General features: G+C 48.4%; 1 protein-coding gene across 1 annotated transcript in view; it reads right to left on the bottom strand.

The window, feature by feature from the left end:
- The window catches only part of VEGFA (vascular endothelial growth factor A), a gene marked incomplete at its 5' end in the record, with an annotated part of 65,848 nt that extends 62,075 nt beyond the window's left edge, over positions 1–3,773 (bottom strand). The window contains one exon of the mRNA XM_080917450.1: positions 3,606–3,773. Coding sequence (XP_080773576.1) covers positions 3,606–3,773 — 168 coding nt within the window. The remainder of the gene's footprint in view (positions 1–3,605) is intronic.
- Between the last annotated feature and the right edge of the window lie 13,150 nt (positions 3,774–16,923).

Here is a 16,923-nt window from a genome sequence, read left to right as displayed (position 1 = left end):
GTAAACAGGTCCACACCCCCTTTTTACCATCTTTTCTCCCCTACCTCTGGACGATGGGCTTAAAAAAAAAAAAAAACTCGAAGCATTTGAAAAACCCTTACTAAAAGTAGGGTTTTAAAAAACCTAAGCCTACACTTCTGAGTGCTGGCATTACAGGATTGAACCATGTGAGGCTAGAGGTTGAACATGGGGGTTATATATGCTAAGCAAGCATTTGTAAACTTGAGCTACATCCCCAGCCTTGAACTTCAAATTTCGAATGAAATTCCTGTACCCTTCATTGCCCAGGTCAAACTGTGCAGCAGAAATCACACAGCCAGACTTGGCCACACTCACCTTCTAGTTTCTCCCTTACCATCTTACCCCAGGGCAGTTTACAACTCACTTGTAACTCCAGATCCGGATTATCCAGCACCCTCTTCTGGTCTCTGGGGGCACCTGCACTTGTGAGTGCATGCGCAGATGCACACATGCACATAATTAAAAAGAAATGTTTTGAGATGGAGAAATAACTCAGCAGTTAAACCGAGCACTCTGCTTGTTCTTCTTGCAGAGGACACACATAAAATAGGTGTAAAGAAGGTTTTATTGTTTTAATATTTTTTGTATTAATCTATGGGTGTAAGTATTCTGCCTGCATGTAAGTCTGTGTACTGCCTTCATGTGTGGTGCCCATGGAGATCAGAAGAGGGGTCATATTCCCAGGTACTGGAGTTACAGATGGTTGTGAACTGCATATAAATGCTGGGAACAGAACCTGGGTCTTCTGCAAGAGCAGCCAGTGCTCTTAACCACTAAGCCATCAGTTAAGGGCCCCGAAAATACAATCTTCTATCTAGGATCATTGTTTCCCACAGTCTGGAGCAGTAGGGTCTCAGAGTCTCAGCAGATAGACAGGCTCATCCTTCGAGAAGTGGCTCCTAGGAGAATGGTACCCACCATTCTGCGTGAGTGGTCAGCCAGCCACTGAGAAAGAGGCATCTCAAAGCATAGTAACCTCTCTTGGGTCCCGCTCTTCCAATTCCCATTAGCCACCTCACCACTAGCCACAACCTGAATCTTCCTTTCCCTACCTCCGTTCCCCGCCTTTGGGATCCTCCAAAGCAACAAGATGGGAGGAATAATGAATATTGGGGTAACCTTTACCAGGCTGTGGACAAGTTAGGGCAGGATTAGCGTTTATCTGTCTCTGGCTTCTTACCTTGGCACAAGGGTCTAGCTCATCATAAGCATTTAGGAAATAGAATCCACTGCATAAAAAGACAATCTGGGGTGTGGCTTTGAGAGAAAGAAAAACTCGGTTTGAACGATAATTTGAGGTGTTTGCAGTCCCCTGGGTACTCTGAGGGGCTGGAGGAGAGAGTCTTCTCCAGGTCCTGAGGAAGTTATGTGTCCAGTCAGGAGATGTTTGGAAGTACAGCGTTGTTGGGAACTTGAGATGTCTCCTGGCCTCCACGCCTGGGTGACCCTAATTGGCTATTGTCTCAGATAGATGCTCTTGCGGTTCCTCTGATAGAGCACAAAGAGGCTGCAGTTGCGGAACCCCTGGAAATCGTTTCAGACACACCAGGATCTTCCAGCCTATTGTCTTCAACCCTCTCACCTTCCTTCCCAAGGGGAACCTTTGTCCTCTGGAATAATAGCAAGTTCCCTTACCACTGAGCTGTCTGCCTGGCCTAAAAGCAAGAGAGAATCCAACAACAGCCTCTGGCGTCTACAAGTGCACTCATGGGTACATGCACCCCTGTGTGCAATCACATACACCATACACACACACACACACACACACAAATAAATAAATAAATACCCTGGCATTGTAGCACACACCTTTAACCCCAGCCCCCCAGGAAGCAGAAACAGAAGGTGAGTTTAAGGCCAGTTTGGTCTACATAGAGAATTCCAAGCCAGCCAGGGATACATAATGAAACCCTGTCTCAAAAATTTATTAATTAACTAATTCATTCATTCATCAGTTAAAAGACGTAGAAAATGTCTGATGTGCATCATGTGCTCATTAAATATGGCTGTCACTCATGTGTTAGTGTGTCCTGAGACAAGAGAGGATCTTCTCAGGAGTGGGTTACAGTGGCCAAGGGGGGATGATGGCTCTGCCAGCTTATTTTCCAGGAGTCTGGGTGGCAGTCTCTACCCCCTCTTCGGGCTCTCTGTAACCCCACCCTCCTTTCTCCTGTCTCCATGACTCAGTGGGCCTTCAGCCTCTCCAGTCGCCAGCCTGTCTGCCCGGCTCTCACGCCTGATGCAGAGATAAGCACATCCAACGATAGCATTGTTTCTTACTTCCCGGGGTTCTTAAGTGTGATCCTAGAGGATGATGGGATTAACCAGGCATTCTGGCATTCTAGGGACTGGAAAGCCGCAGAGGGTCTGCTCCAAGCTGTCTGGATCCTGGTCCTTAAAAGTAATGTAGGTAGCTGAGATTGGAGAGAAGGGTCAGGGAACAGCTGTGTCCTGAGCTTCTGGAACATTCTGTCACTCTCAGATGTGCGAGCACATATGCGCACACTTGCGCATGTGTGCTCGAGAGCTCACGCACGCACACACACACACACACACACACACACACACACACACCCTTGGCCTAATGTAGGGGGGGGGACTACCCAGCTGAGTGGAGACATAGGACACCCCAATCCTGTGGTCAGTCCTCTCCCCACCCTAAATTACAGCCCTGTGGTCTCAGGGAGGCTGACAGCAAGGTACCTCCTAGGAAAGAGGGCTCAGGTCATCTGGCCCCTGAGCCTGTGAGGAGCTGAGCAGACAGGGGGAGGGGAGAGAAGCCCGAGGGATGCAGTGTTCTGACTTCATCTGTGGTAGAGTCAGCCAGGGGAGAGGCCTTCCTCCTCTCTAGCCAGGGCGGGTGAGTCTCCCTCCCTAGTCCCCAGTACTCCCAGTACAACCATTCTCATGATCTCACTGCCATGACCAGGGGCAGGCAGGTGGCCAGGAACCGGGGACCTGCCAAAATCTACATGCTCCAGAGACCACCATGGCCTGGGTGTTCCTTAGTTAACCTCCACCCACCCAAACACACGCCTGTGACACACTTTGTCCCACTGAGTGTGTGTTTACTCCAGCAAGACTAGCCTATCTCTTTCCCTGACAAAGCTTAGGGGAAGACAGCCCCCATCCACGAATGTCAGCTGAACACCCCAACTCCTCCTTCTCACCCTCCTCCTCCTAAATTCTACTCAGCTGCCATGAGACTCTTCCCTGAGTAACTTCTCACAACCTCACAAGGGTGCAGTGCTTACGAGAGGAGTCCATATGTAGGGATAGAGATGGAAGAAGTTATGTGAACCAAGAGGAATGGGTTGAGCTCATTCTAGTAGTTTCAGCGGTGTCTGTGGTGATGATGGTAGATATGTTAGGAGTCAACGTGGTGGTAATGCTATGGGTGGAGTTGATGGTGTGAGGATGCTGTAGGTGGTGGAGGCGATGGAGTGAGAGTGTTCGGGATGATGGGGATGTAGATAGTGGTGGTTTTGGTGGAGATGATGGGATAGGTAGAAGTGATGTCATCGGTGAGACAAAGATGTTATATGTGACAGATGTGATGAAGTAGATATATGAGAGTTGTCAGTGACAGTGGTGACAGTAGAGATGATAATGGTGACAGTGGTAGGAATGGAGGTGGCAGTGATGATGGTAGAAATGGTCATGATGATGGTGGAGGTGGTCATAGTGATGATGATGGAAGTGGTTGTGATAATGATAGTGGAGGTGGTCATGGTGATGATGGTGGAGGTGGTCATGGTGATAGTAGTAGATGTTATGTCTGGATATGTGGTCATGGAGATGTTAGGATGCTGGTGATATTGAGGGATTAGTAGTGATGATGCTGATGGTAGTCAAATAGCTATGGTGGTTGTAGAAGTGGTTTTGAGAGGACTAGGGATGTCTCCTTTCCCGCTCAAGTATAAACAGAGCATCAATCAGCAATGACCCCGAAGATTCAGAGACATCAAGTTATTACTAATTCTCCAAGACAATCACTTGAGAAGACTCCTAAGCAACTGGGTAGCACCCTCTCCTCACTCCCCACCTCAGCAAAGTGTAATGAATGCCTTCTTAGACATTAAGAGAGCATCCCTCCAAATTGAAGCAACTGTCATCTGACATGAAATCTGACATGGCTACCTCTAAGGAGGACAAACACCAGTCTTGGGAGACAGAAGAACCTAAATCCTAACAAGATGGAGTCACCATGGGTCCAACCTCACCCCAAGGCTGGAATTATCTTTCATACTGGCAGAGTTACTGTGAGGGTTAACATAAATACTCAAAGGGGCCCTGGCAGAGAATAGTGGCTCAACAAATGGTGAATATTTTTCATCTTGTTTTCCAAAGCTGTCTCAGCAATCCCCACCTTCCCCATCCCCCGTCCCTTTCCCCATCCCCCGCCCCACCTCTTGTTACTATTCATTTCTGGATATGCATTTCTCACAGCTACTGTAAAGTTGCCATCAACACCACAGCTTTAGACAAGAGAAACATTATCCTAAAGTCCTGTGGTCAACAGAACCAGGCTCTTCAGTCCCTGTCTTTACCTGTGTGGTCACATACCCTCACCCTTGGATCTGTTTGTGTTCCTATCCATTTCTTACAAAGCACTCACCCGACTGAGTCCTACCTCGGTTTAACATGACCCCATCTCTCCTTAGTAACATCTACAACGATTATTTCCAAATAAGGTCACTCGCTCAAATCCGAGACACCACCTTTACATTCAACCCATTTTACATCCTCCATCTCGGAGGGAACCAAACCTAATTCCCCAAACCCCTGCCTTCTGGCACGACCATGGCTCAGCTTCAAGCTATTCCCCAGCCCTGCTGCCTCTGGGCCCTCAGCCTGTCTACAGAGCGGCCTTGGGGCTCCGTGCAGGAGTGTGCGTGCCTGTTGTGTGCCGATTCCCTTCTTCACTTGGCCGGTGAGAAAGGGGGATTCTAGGCTTCAGCAGAGCCCACGGGGGCCTCTGTGCTCGGAAATGCTTCTTCCTCTCCTACTGGCAGCCGTTTGATTTGGCAGGAGCCCAGCTGGCAGGCGCAGCAGCTAAGGAGCCTGGGGGGCAGGGGAGGGAAGGGTGAGAGGCAGGCGGGTCCGTCTTCAGGCTCAGGCCCTGGGAGCTGGGCCAATGACGGGCCTCCCTGCTGGCTGGCTCCTGCCCACCACCCTCCTCTGGCTTCTCCTCCTCCTTGGACTCCTGTCCTCCCACAAAGGGGAATTCTGGAGACCCTCCACCACCCTCCCCAGCCAAGAGGAAGACGTGCAGAGGAGGAGCGGCAGCTGGCAAAGCAAGAATCACAGAGCCAGGGCAATCGGCAGAGCCTGCTCATCAGTTTGTAGGAGCCCTGGATGTTCCTGGAGGGCACCCTAGGACATCCTGGACTTCTCTCAAAATCTGCATCCCCTGTCTTCTGCCCCTGAGATGTTCTAAAACTCATCTATCCCTACTGTCCCCTCGAAGTCACTTGCCTCCTTCTTCCGGGGCTCCTTTGGATCCCCAAGCTATTGAGCTTTCTTCTGAAAAAGAGTCTCTCTTCAGAGGAGCAGAGCAAGAAGTGATGTCCTCAGTCCCAAGAAAGTCCCATGACTTCTTCTCATGAGAAATTGGTAGAAAAGTACATGGAGGTCGGAGGGGGGGTGCTGCTTGAGGGTTCATTTAAGTCATGGCTCTGAACTGAACACCTGGACAGATGAACCTCAATTTCCTGTCCTAAAACATGAAGATGTGAAGAGTTAATGCCCAGAGTTGCAGTGATGACGTCACATTGCCTTGGAGAGAATAGGTACCCAGCAATAGCGCCGCCAGGAGCATCGCGGAGGTGATGGGTGGGTTAGGGATGGACCAGCCTGAGAAAGCAGAGGCAGGATCCCACCAGCTAGCCATTTCAGTGAGCTTCGGATTTGAGAGGCCATGCCTCACTAAGGCCGAAGACTGACAATGGTTCCCTGTAAGAAGCTGCAGCCCCTGGGCCTAGGCCTCCCCACACATATGGAACAGATGTGCAGCTTGGTGCTCATGTGGGTCCCAAACAACAGGAGCAGGGGTTATCCCAAAAGCTGTTGCCTGTACACGGGATATGTTCTATCTGCACTGCTTTGTCTGGCCTCAGTGGGAGAGGATGTGCCTAGACTCACAGAGACTTGAAGTGTCAGGGTGAGGTGATACCCAGGGGGTCCCACCCACTCAGAGGAGAAGGGGGGGGGGAAGAAGTGTGGGAGGGGGTCATTGGGAGGGGGCAGTCAGCTAAATGTAAATCGAGGAAGTAAAAACAAAAGAGGGAGAGAGAGAAAAGGAAAGAAAAAAAAGAACCTTTAGCCTCCATACACAAGCACACACAGAGAGACACACACACATAACCCACACACATATGCACAAAAGAAGGAAAGAGAAAGGGGGAGAGCAAGCCATGGTACATAGGGAGCTGAAGATGACCTTGAACCTTTGGTTTTTCTTCTACCTACAAAGTGCTAGGATTTCGGGGGTGGTGGCCTGGTTTCTCCAGTGCTGGGGATCGAACCCAGGACTTGGTGCATCCTTGATAAGCCCTCAATAGGTCAAGCTACGCCCTGCCCCCAGCCACTCCCGAGCCCCAGTTTAGTCCTAAGACTGAGATTATGGCATAGAAACCACTTTATGGCTGAGGGACCTGGGCAGTAAGGGTCCCAAGTTGGTGGGAGGCTGATCTGGGATTTGACTCTAAACCACCACGCTCTAGCGAGTAAGAATGTGAGAGAGCATCGTTATGGCTATTAATTTTGTTAGAGACTATTTGGGCTACGTCCAGGCCACAAAGAGCTGCTGAGACTTCAGGGGCTTCCCCAGCGGTCCCTGCAGGTGCAGGATGGACATTCCCATTGCCCTGTACCCACAAACTTTCCTGCAGTTGCATGCAAGGATCTGCCTAGCTGCCTTGGCATTGCTGAAGTCCTGATCTGAGGCCAGCCTCCCCAGCTCCCAGCCACAGGAGGAGACCTCAGGCCTCCTAGGCCCTGGTGCCTTGACACATCTGGAAACTGTTAGCCTCCTCGACCCCCCTCCTGGAGCCAGCTGTTTGCGGTGGCTAATTCCGGGAAGTGCCCCTCGGCCAGAGGCAGTGTGTGGGGGTTGGGCTGGGGTTCCTTGCCAGCAAAGCTGGGGTGGGAGGGAGGTGGGCAAGCGACAGAGGGTTAATGTGAGTAACCACAGCCGGCACCAGAAGAGCTGGTCTCCTCTCCCAGCCCTGAAGACAGCTCTGGGTTACTATCGGTTGGATGAAGGGCGGAGGCAGGAGACTAAGGAGCAGAGATGTAGAGAATGTTTCTGCTAGGAAGAGATCTTGGAAAGGTCATCTGATACTGTCCATTGTCCCATTGCCTGGGGTCACAGTGACCGCATGGTGTAGCGGAAAGACCACAGTCTTTGTAGTTGTGCCAAGCTAGGTCACCAGCCTGGTTCTATCACTGTCAAGGAAGGTAATGTTGAACAAGATCCTGAGGATCTCCAAATGGAATCGGTCGTGTGTAGTGTGTGTGTGTGTGTGTGTGTGTGTGTGTGTGTGTGTGTGAGTGTGATGAATGGTACTTTTATAAGACTGACACAGAAATGGTCATACACAAAGCATCTACTTTCTCATCTCCAGGAGAAGCAGAAAGCTAACGGGATATTGTTCCCTGGCTCCGCCCTCTTTCCTACTTTCGAAGTTTCCAATTCTCTGATTTTTACACTCAAGTGGCCTTGCTCTCAAAGCCACACCCTACTCCAGCCTTCCCTGCCCTGTGCCAAGCAAGCCCTGATCTCCTTGCTTTCTAACCTCACACCCAGGCCAGCAGCATGGGCAGCACCCTCTGAGTCCTACAACCTCTCTCCCATACCTTCCTACCTCAACTCAGTCACCATGGGTGCTAAAACTCATCTCTGCCATAGACTTCTTACAGGGTATGACACAGGATCTTCATTCAAATTCTGGAAACTGAGTAGAAGCCTCCAGTTTATAACTGTGGGGGAAAGGCCGACACTCACGTCCAGCAAAAGCTTACTGAACACCATTCTAATCCACAGGAGCCCACCTGGACTGAGAACAAAGCCAGTGTCTCCAGCACATTCTTCTAAGAATCACCTTGGTTTGCACCATGAATTCCAGGCTAGCTAGGACTACAATGAGTCTCTACTAAAATAAAAGGGGGGGGGGGATAGTTCTTGGGTACTACTACTGCCAATCAGCTCACAGGTTTTGGCTGGGACACTCAGAAGATAGATGCTCAGCTCTAACACAAAAGGCTGGCTGATACTACCAGGGAGCAGCCCTCCACACAACTGTCACAGTTAATGATCCTTGTGTCACCCTCCTCCCCAAAAGCTCCAGGATCTAGTCACAGACTTTCTGCTCTCTCCCTAGTCCACACCCCTGAGCTCATCTGATGACTCCTTTGCAGGAGCCAAGTTTGAGAAAGTTTGAGGCGAGGGCTGGAGAGATGGCTCAGCAGTTAAGAGAATTCACTGTCTGCTCTTCCAGAGGTCCTGCGTTTGATTCCCAGCAACCACATGGTGGCTCACAACCATCTGTAATGGGATCTGATACCCTCTTCTGGTGTGTCTGAAGACAGCTACAGTGTACCCACATACAAGAAATAAATAAATAAATCTTAAAAAAAAAAAAAAAAAAAAGAAAGAAAGAAAGAAAGTTTGAAGCTAGCCAAACTTTTGTGAGACTCTGTCAGAGAGCGGGGTGGAGCCAAACCTCAGAAATAGACCCTCCACAAAGCACAGTCCCAGCTACAGCTACTGCCTGTGGGAAAGGCCCATCAGCACACCACAATGTCAGACAGACACTCAAGTTCACCAGTATCAAAGGATCACAGATCTGAATGATCAGCCACTTAGAGGTCAGCTCGATCTGCATGACCGCCAGATGTCTCCAATTCACCCTGCCTCAGATCAAACCTCTCATCTTTCCTTAGAAAACTTGCTTTGAAGCTAGACAGATGGATCAGTGGTTAAGGACACTATTGTCCTTGCAGAGGACCCAGGTTCAATCCTCAACACCCACAAGTCAGCTCACAACTGCCTGTAACTCCAGTTCCAGGAGATCTGATGCCCTCTTCTGACACCCACAGGCACCAGGCACACTCATGGTGCATATCCATTCGTGAAGGCGAAACACTCACAGACATAACTTTTTAAATCTAATTTTTTAATAGATAAACAAACCCTGCTTTGTCCCTGCCTCTCCTCCAGTTCCAGACCAGAAATCTTGGAGCTGTTTTGATGTGGACCTCTGATCCTTACCTTCCATCACAGGAAGCCTTCTTGGCTCAGCATTCAAGATGTCTTCAGAACCCAGCATTCCCAGCCTCAACAGGGATCACCCTGAGGCGAGAGTCAGCATGGTAGCTGACCACAGCACACAGCACATTCCAGTTCCCTGTTGAGAGAGCTTTTCCCTGCCTGCCCATCTAAAAACATGTCTACGCCCTTCTTCTAGGACCCTCAAAACACTTCCTTGTAGTTCCCCCACTCCCTTCCTCCTCCTCCTCCTCCTCCTCCTCCTCCTCCTCCTCCTCTTTCTCTTTCTCTTCCTCCTCCTCCTCCTTCTCCTCTTACTCCTCCACCTCCTCCTCCACCTCCTCTTTCTCCCTTCCTCCTCTTCTTCTAACCCCCTCCTCCTTTTTATGTTGTTGTTTTGGCTGGTTGGTTTTTGTTTGTTTTTTTGTTTTGTTTTGTTTTGTTTGAGGCAAAGTTTCTCTGTGTAGCCCTGGTTGTCCTAGAACTAACTTTGTAGACCAAGCTGGCCTCAAACTCACAGAGAGCCATCTGCCTCTGCCTCCTGGGTGCTGGGATTAAAGGAATTTGCAACCATTGCCTGATCACCCCCTCCCCTTTTTTTTCCTCTTTCTTTCTACAAAATACGTCTTGAACATCCCATTCACAACACAGAAAGGATGGTAGGTACCGAGTTGTCAGAGTTGCACTCATGGTTTCTAGAGCCATGCTAAACTTCTGGGTTAAGAGCAGCAGCCACAATCTGGAGAATATTGATGCGCCATCGAAGATTCGAGAAATCAAAAGAAAAAGTTGATCTGAGTCAGGTGTCTAGAAAAGGGGATTTTTCAGGTATCTGAAGATAGGAAGGCGCTCGGTTGGTAGAGTGCTTGATAACATGCGCAAAGCCTCAGTGCTGATTAACCAAAGCGGGTGGCACACACCTGTAATTCCAGCACTTGGGAGATGGAGATGGGAGCATCAAGAGCTTAAAGCCATCTTCAACCGCATAGTAAACTTGAGACCAGCCTGGGTTTCTTGCATCTAGAAAGGAGAATTTGGTCCCTCCCTGCCTTGTGGATTGCCCGTGTGGAGTCAGTGAGATGAGGCACATGCAAAACCTCTGGTGACATGCTTCATGGATGCTTTTTGAAAAACATGAATTGAATCTGAGAATATGAAAGCAGTAAATGTTCCATGACGATTCAAGTAGTTTAGACATGGAAGGAGGGAAAGGGATTGTACAGTGGCCAGGGTAGAGAGCAGGGTCAAAGGAGGCTGCTTCTCAGCACGAGGAGACCTGGGACTATCGAAGATGGATTAGGATGGGTGCTGGGAATGGATACTGCCTTGAGAAAAAGTTGTCCTCACCTTCTAGATGCTGTGGTCCTTCTCACACATATGATGCTATTATGAATAGTGGGCAGAGAGAGCTGGTGGGCACAGGAGTAAAGGGAACTATAGCTAAAGTGGGGTAACAGTAGTCAGGAAAGGGCTGAGGTTGTGGTTCAGTCATGGTAAAGTGCTTGCCTAGCATGCAGGAAGTGCTGGGTTCAGTCCCTAGCACTGCATAAACAAGCATGCCGGCTGCGGTCTGCACAGGAATGGCCGAATAGAGCCATGTGTTTGAATGTTTGGCCCATAGGGAATGGCGCTTTAGGAGGTGTGGCCTTGTTGGAGGAAGTGTGTCACTGTGAGGATGTTCTCATATATGTTTAAACCACCCGAAGCGGGACAGTCTCCTGCAACCTGCAGACCAAGATGTAGAGCTCTTCAGCTCCTTCTCCAGCACCATGTCTGCCTGCAGGCTGCTTCTTGCCATGATGATAATGGACTGAACCTCTGGAACTGTAAGCCAGCCCCAATTAGATGTTGTCCTTTATAAAATTTGCCCTGGTCATGTTGTCTCTTCACAGCAATAGAACGCTGACAAAGGCAATGCTGTACACCTGGGATCCAGTACTCTAGACCCGGCTCAGCCACTAAGCATCAGAATGTGTTCCCATTTGGCCCCAGCCTCCTCCAAGGTGGGTGTAGATCACAAATACTAATAGCCCAGGCTCCCCATCACTCACTGGCTGGATGAACTCGAGTACATTATACATCTTTTTTGTTTCTCAGTCTCTTTGTCAAAATAGGGAACCACAGTGGGGGCTCACTAGGCAAAAGTGTCTGCTGCCAAAGCTGGTGACCTGAGTTCAATCCCCAGGACCCACGTGATGGAAGGAGAGAACCGATTCCCACAAGTTGGCCTTTGACCTCCACTTGCACAATGTCACACACAGAGAGAGGCACACTAAATTAAGTGAAAATATAATAAAAGAAAAAAATTGAAAGAGGAACCCGCAAAGATGTGAGATTGATTAAGAAGGTTAACAGATTATAAAATCCCTTCCTGGGATTCTGTCAGTGCTAACACATTGATCCGAACATCTAAGCGTGTACAATATGTTACCATTATTTGAATAACCCGGGCATCACAAATTCGGGTATGTCTTTGGAATTGGAACGACTGGACCACCTATGTGCTGTGCACATCATAGAGAGCACAGCCCTCCTGCTTCTTCAAGGACGAGGCCAGGGGTTCTGCCAAGCCTTTCCTCTCAGAAGCCCTCTACCCCGCAGAGATTTGCTCTTCCACCCACATCTGTACTGCAGACTTTCTCTAAGGCTCCGGGAGATGGTGGGAAACCACAGCACGGAGCAGGAAGCAGCTTCAACATCAAGGTGAGGCAACAGGAGTCTGAGTAAACAGAGCCGCAGAATGCTGCGCAGCTGTAGAGAAGCTACCAGAGAAGCCTTGCCACTCACGAGATGCTCAGAAGGAATTCAAAGGCAAGCAAAGCCTGAAGAAAGAGAAGGCAGTCACGGTGACTGACAAGTCACTAAAAGAACCCAAGAAGTGGGGGTGGGGAAGGTAATGAGACCAGAGGTCACCTTAGCATCTGGGACAGGTATGGAGAGAAGCTTCTCATCGCTTGTACTTCCTTCTGCTTATATCATGGTGAGGAATGGAAATACATTATCTAGTAGCATAAACAGTATCTCTTTATTTATTTTGTCTAGGATTACACTGTAGACGTCTTCAGACACACCGGAAGAGAGCATTGGATCCCAGTACAGATGGTTCTGAGTCAACTTGTGGTTGCTGGGAATTGAACTCAAGACTTCTTTTTTTTTTTTTTTAAAGGTGTATTTATTATGTATACAGTGTTCTGCCTGCATGGCCAGAAGAGGGCGCCAGATCTTATTGTAAATGGTTGTGAGTCACCATGTGGTTGCTGGGAACTGAACTCAGGACCTCTGGAAGAGCAGTCAGTGCTCTTAACCACTGAGCCATCTCTCAAGCCACATAAGCACTAATTTTGATACATCAAAAATGAGATTTAATTCTGCCTTATTGCTCTTTTCTCATTGTCTTTCAAGAAACCCACCCAAACCCTTCTCTGCCTAGCCATTTCAGAAATGTGAATTTCCTCACATCTAATATTATGCAAATTGTACTTTATCTTACAAAGAAGATCACATTCTATAATCCAGATCTTCTAAACTTAGATCAAATTCACGATCCCCCTTCCTCAGTCTCCTGAGTGCTAGGGTTGCAGGCCTGAGCCTCCACACTCCGTTCTATTTATACAAAACTTCCTCTCTTGCTACTGCAGCTTTCCTTATCCTGACAAAGCTGCGTTCACTTAACAGCCCATAGCTGTGATTTCCCCACAGAGAAATTACTTCCCCAAGGCGGCTGGTGTAGGGGAATAGCAGCAGCTTCTACCGAAGTTGAGAGAGAGGTTGGTGGTCTAGAACTCAAAATATTCTTGTGGATTCGAATCCCAGCATCCATTTCAGGTGGCTCACAATCATCTGTGAGCTAACCCCCTCATTTAGCCCTGAGCACACCTGCACTCACACCTGTATATATCCTAGCACCTGAACCTGTACCTGTGTATGTCCTAGTACCTGTGCTCTCACCTGTGTATATCCTAACCTATACTTGTACCTGTGTGTATCTTAGCACCTGCACTGGCACCTGTGTATATTCTAGCACCTGTACCTGCACCTGTGTATATCCAGCACCTGCATTCTCACCTGTATATACCCTAGCACCTGTACCTGCACCTGTGTATATCCAGCACCTGCACTCTTATCTGTGTATCTCCTCTCCTAGATTAAATAACAAAAGGAAGCTGAACATCAGCATTCATTGCTCTCTGCTTCCTGATGATAGGCACTGTGACACCAGCTGTATTCCATTCCTGCTGCCATGGTTTCCCTACTATGATGGGCTCAGTCCCCAAACTGAGAGCCAAAATTAATTCTTTCTCCATAAGTGGCTTTGGGCCAAGATTTCTGTCACAACAGTTAGAAAAGTAACTTTTAAAGTGGCACTTTATTTCTCCATGTCAGGACTATGATATCTCCAGAGTGGAACATAATTTTATTTGTCTTTGCATCCCATGCTCCTGTCCCCTGTCCCAGGGGAATCCAGCATCCCTGAAGCAGGTCTCCAACTTACTCTATCTGTCCTCTTCAATGCCTGGCAGAGCAGAGAGCACCTAGAGCATCCCCTTCTCCAGCTTGTGAGTACCAGGTTGAGCCAGTGGGGATGCAAGTGTATGGGCATGAAGGGACAAGCCTAGGACTGTGGGCTCTGCAGGAAGTCCATCAAAAGAGCAACGGCAACAGCTCACACTTACTGAGAGTGGGATCTCGCCCAGAATGACTAAGAAAGTGTCATAGTTAGGGTTTTCCTGCTGTGAACAGACGCCATGACCAAGGCAACTCTTATAAGGACAACATTTAATTGGGGCTGGCTTACAGGTTCGGAGAATCAGTCTATTATCACCAAGGTAGGAATTTGGCAGCATGTAGGCCGGCATGGCACAGGAGAAGCTGAGAGTTCTACATCTTCATCTGAAGGTTGCTGGCAGAATACTGGCTTCCGGGAAGTTAGGATGAGGGTCTTAAAGATCATGATCACAGGGACACCCCACAATGACACACCTACTCCAACAAGATCACACCTACTCCAACAGGGCCATGTTCCCTAATAGTGCTACTTACTCCCTGGGCAGAGCATATACAAACCATCACAAAAAAGGCTTAGCACTTAGTGTAAATCCAGTCAGCATGTTTCCAGCTACATATGGCTCACATATCCACAATGTGAAAGCCATCCTACCCAGAGAGGATACACTACACACATGCAGTCAAGGCCACAGCCCAGCCAGAGACTGTGGCTGAAAAGTGGGCGACTGATTTTATGGGTGCTTTCATTCCCAGAGATCTTTTGAGGTAAAGATGATGTTTTTAGACCTGCAAGTAGGCATGTAGCTGGACAAGATCGCCTACTAAGGCCTTTACTACCTGACAATTGTCACTTCAGCTGACAGCCCAGACAGCAGGAGTACAGGTAGGGTGCACAGAACAACATAGCCACTGAGAACAGAGGCCAAAATCAGGAAGCTTTTAATCTCAGCACTGAGGAGGCAGAGGCAGGAAACTCTCTCTGAATTCAAGGCTAGCCTGGTCTATAAAATGAGTTTCTGGATAGCCAAGGCTATCCTAAATGAGGCTATCCCATAACAAGGTAGACTGCTGGACTACATACATTCATACATACATATGTGCATGTGTACACATGCACATAAACACGCACATACAAATAGTCTAGAGAACATGCCTTTTTAAAGATGACAGCCCACATATAAATTGTCACCATAAACCTCAGTTAGAAGACAGGGGAGAATTACCTCCAGGTAGAAGACCCCACAAACTGTTTTGCCTCCTTGGGTAGACAAGTGGGCAGCTGACGTCCTCTCCCTGGTGCCTGATGCTGATAGAGCAGCAATCTAAACTCTCATGGTCTGTGTGACCATGCTAGGAGGCTGTTGTCTGGAACAGCAGGTCTCTAACACAGCTATAAATCAGAATCCTTTAAAGATCTTCTAAAGCCCCGGTGTTCTGTCTACAATTTAGGCCCGTGAAATCATCATTTCTTGAAATATGGACTATGGACAATGGGAGATTAAAAGGCTTTTCCCACTGCCCACCCCTGATAATTCCAGTTTTGCAGCTGAGTTTCAGAGTCAGCGATCTAGGCCAAGCTCTTTATTAATACAGCTGGAGATATCAAAGCCCAGAGAGACATGACTGCTCAAAGTCACACCGAGCAAGGCAGTCACTGGATCCAGCAATTCTATAGCCCAAGGGCTGGCCTCCTCCTGCTGTGTGCCCACCAACCATCCTCCATGTACTGTGGAACTTTCCTAGCCGACCACAGACTGTTAGTCCCACATGGAGCCTATGGTGCTAAGCTCAAAGCTGGCTCAGAGGGAAGTCCCCAGGATGGGCTGTCAGAACCCTTTTATCTCATGTCCCCATGCTAGCAGCTGGCAGGCTGGATGCCTTAGGATAGCATCCCATCTGGATGTTCTCCATGTTTAGACCCGTGACTAGCTGGCTCCCAGGGAGCCTGGGGACCTAACAGGTGAATCTTGGGGTAGATCGCCACCAAATATGCTAGAACCACAGGCAGAAGTATTAAGACAGGCATGAAAAATGGCTTCCCTGACCTGGCCCTGTTAGGACCCCAGTACTCTCCCTACCTTCTGAAGGGCCTCACCTTTGCCCCTTCACCTCTCTTCTCTCACCCTATAAGAAGGCAGTGGCAATCTGGCAGCCCGAGGATGTCAGCGGCCTTGTTTTCCTCCCCAGGGCTGATCATGTTCACTAGGTTCACCCAAGATCCGGCAGGACCCACTTAATCAGACTCCCTGGAAGAAGAAAGCTTCTCAAAGGTTTTGGTTCATTGATGCAGGGCATTCAGTGGTCAAACTGTCACCCTTGGTGGGAAAATGGGAGAGGCTCACAATGAGGCTGATCCAGTGTCTACACTTTTTCCGTCTTCTTCCTCTGCCTCCTTGCCCCGTGTTCCTCATGCTGGTTCCATGCAGAATCAGGCATTTTTAAGATTTGTATTACATTTATATATTCATATGGTCTTTCATTCATATTGTGTGTGTATGTGAGTGCATGTGTGTATGTGTACATGATTGTGCATTATAGCATACATGTGGAAGTCAGAAGACAATTTATGAGAAGTAGTCCTCCCCTTTCATGTGTGGACCCCAGAGATTGGATGCGGGTCATCAGGCTTAGTGGCAAGCTCCTTACCCATCACTCAGGAGGCAAAAGCTGGCAGATCTCTGAGTTCGAAGCCAACCTGCTCTGCAGAGCAAGTTCCAGGACAACAAGGGCTACACAGAGAGAGCCTGTCTCTAAAAACAAACAAAAATAATTCCATCGGTGTACAGATGGACTAGCAAGCTTTGTACACAGATGCACTAGAATAGTAGTCAGGCCTAATAGGAAACCCAGCAAGTCACAAGCCCACACCCACAAATTTTCCTGTGCCTTATTCTTTTACTCTGTGATATTTTTCTATTTTTACTAAATGCTAATTCTATTTCATTAGAAGATGAAGAATTGTTGTTGTTGTTATTTTGGTTTATTTTTGTTTTGTGTTTTGAGTCAAGGTCTTGCTAGGTAGCCTAGGTTAGCCTTGAACTCATAGCAATCCTCCTGCCTCAGCTTTCCACATCTTGGAATTACAAGACTCAACACCACAACCAGATTGGTTGTGGCACAAATTACAA

This window comes from Micromys minutus (assembly GCF_963924665.1).
Source record: "Micromys minutus genome assembly, chromosome: 5".
In the NCBI taxonomy this organism is placed as follows: Eukaryota; Metazoa; Chordata; class Mammalia; order Rodentia; family Muridae; genus Micromys; species Micromys minutus.
Note: the sequence above shows the minus strand (reverse complement) of the source record. Positions and strands in the feature narration are given on the sequence as shown.